We start from the raw sequence: 1,803 nt of genomic DNA on the forward strand, positions 1-1,803 counted from the left end.
CCATTTGCCCGGGTAGACCGGTAGGGCCTTTTTCTCCAGGGAAACCTTGCTCGCCTTTAGCGCCATCTTTGCCATCAAATCCACGATGACCCTTCAGACCCTGTATCCCTGGAACTCCTGGAGTTCCTCTCGGACCTGTTTGTCCTATCGCTCCAGCTGGACCTGGCTCCCCATCTTCACCCGGAGATCCCTAAAACAAATAAAATTAAAATCCAAAATATGCTTATAAAGTTAACAAACCTTACACAGCATATTTGTGGATTCAGTTTTACGTACGTCTTTCCCAGGAATACCTGGTGGTCCTCTTTCACCAGGTGGACCTAATGGTCCGGGAAGGCCCGACTCTCCGGGCTCGCCGCGAGGTCCCTGGAAACCCTGTGGTCCTGGTGGGCCTTGAGGGCCTACGATAAAGATAAATTACACTATCATGATATAAAACGAATAAAGGTATTTAAAAACAACAATTAGACTTACCCGGAATTCCTCTAATACCCGGAACACCCACTGGTGCTTGCATGTACTGGTAAGGGTCAAATGCAGGTCCTTTATCACCGCCAGCGGTTGCAGCTAGTTGTGCAAGATAAGCGTTGACCTGAACACCATTTTCTTTTATTACTTAAGATTAATTTTAAAGGGGATTACTAGGAAAGGAAGACTTAGAGCGTTCGCACACCTAAAACTCTTACCTAAAACACCTAAGACTCGCTTCGATCCCTTTGCTTTATGGAGGTGCGCACACTACTCGATTTTTAGTTGTACAAGCAATTGACAATCATTTAATTTAGTCAAAGTTGTGCGTAAGTTTTTTAGTGAGATAACAATGAAAAACTACTTTACATCAGGCATAGGTCCTGCCGGTCCTGGTGAACCAGGTGCACCAGGTACGCCGCTGACCCCCGGTGCACCCGGCGGTCCTGATGGACCCTCATCTCCAGGCGTTCCGGGTACTCCTCTCACTGGTGTAGTCGGTAAAGCCCCGGCGTTGTATATCGGTCTACTGGTCGCAGGCGCTGGGAAAGAAACAGTTTTGTGAATAATCTATTTAAAAATACCGACTAACATAAACAAAATAACGCCATCTATTGACTCTCCTTTGTCAGTCGGGCAAATAAAAATGAAAAATGAAAAAAATACTTAATTTGTTTTGTACTCTGATAAGTAAAACTTACGGATAAGACAGGCCGGTATGACGGAGCAATTCATGCGGGCGCGATGGCATTGGCAGAGGGTGCAGTTGTCCCGCTTCCATGTTTCACCCTCAAGATATATCCGACCAGAGTCCACGCAACGGTTAGGAGGAACTATCATCGTAATATTAAAGAACAGAACATTAACTTCGTATCAACAACATTAAAATCTATTTAGTCAAAGTATTAAGTACTAACCTCTAGTTACGGGTAATGTAGGTGTCCTTCGAGATCCAGGAGTGCCTGCGATAAGAAATATTCAAATTACATGTAGAGCAAAAGCAAAAAAGAAGAGAAAATATTAAATAGGTATACAAACATACTAAAATCAAACTTACTCGTTGTTGATTGCGTAAAGTCTCGTTCAGCAATGATAGCTGCAAAAAATTAAATAACTATAAAACCTATACTTGTATAATCACATTTATAATAAAATAGCTATCGCACGCGACGCCGTCCGCGAAAATAAAAGAATAAACAAAAGTGAATGTATGTTCTTCCAGACTATCCTCTACTTCTACACCAAATTTCATCAAAATCCGTTTAACCGTTAAAGCTACAAACTCTAACAAACATCCATCCATCAATCTAAACTTTCGCATTTATAATATTAAGT

General features: G+C 42.1%; 1 protein-coding gene across 1 annotated transcript in view; it reads right to left on the reverse strand.

Annotated features, from left to right (window-relative positions):
• Positions 1-1,803, reverse strand: part of LOC106106187 (collagen alpha-1(II) chain-like) — a 12,149-nt gene that overhangs the window by 5,920 nt on the left and 4,426 nt on the right. The window contains exons 2-8 of the mRNA XM_013286734.1: positions 1,526-1,564; positions 1,386-1,430; positions 1,170-1,301; positions 838-1,010; positions 475-592; positions 277-401; positions 8-190 (exon numbers count right to left, since the gene is read on the reverse strand). Coding sequence (XP_013142188.1) covers positions 8-190; positions 277-401; positions 475-592; positions 838-1,010; positions 1,170-1,301; positions 1,386-1,430; positions 1,526-1,564 — 815 coding nt within the window. The remainder of the gene's footprint in view (positions 1-7; positions 191-276; positions 402-474; positions 593-837; positions 1,011-1,169; positions 1,302-1,385; positions 1,431-1,525; positions 1,565-1,803) is intronic.

The sequence above is a fragment of the Papilio polytes genome, unplaced genomic scaffold, assembly GCF_000836215.1.
Source record: "Papilio polytes unplaced genomic scaffold, Ppol_1.0 DF822289.1, whole genome shotgun sequence".
NCBI classification, from domain to species: domain Eukaryota; kingdom Metazoa; phylum Arthropoda; class Insecta; order Lepidoptera; family Papilionidae; genus Papilio; species Papilio polytes.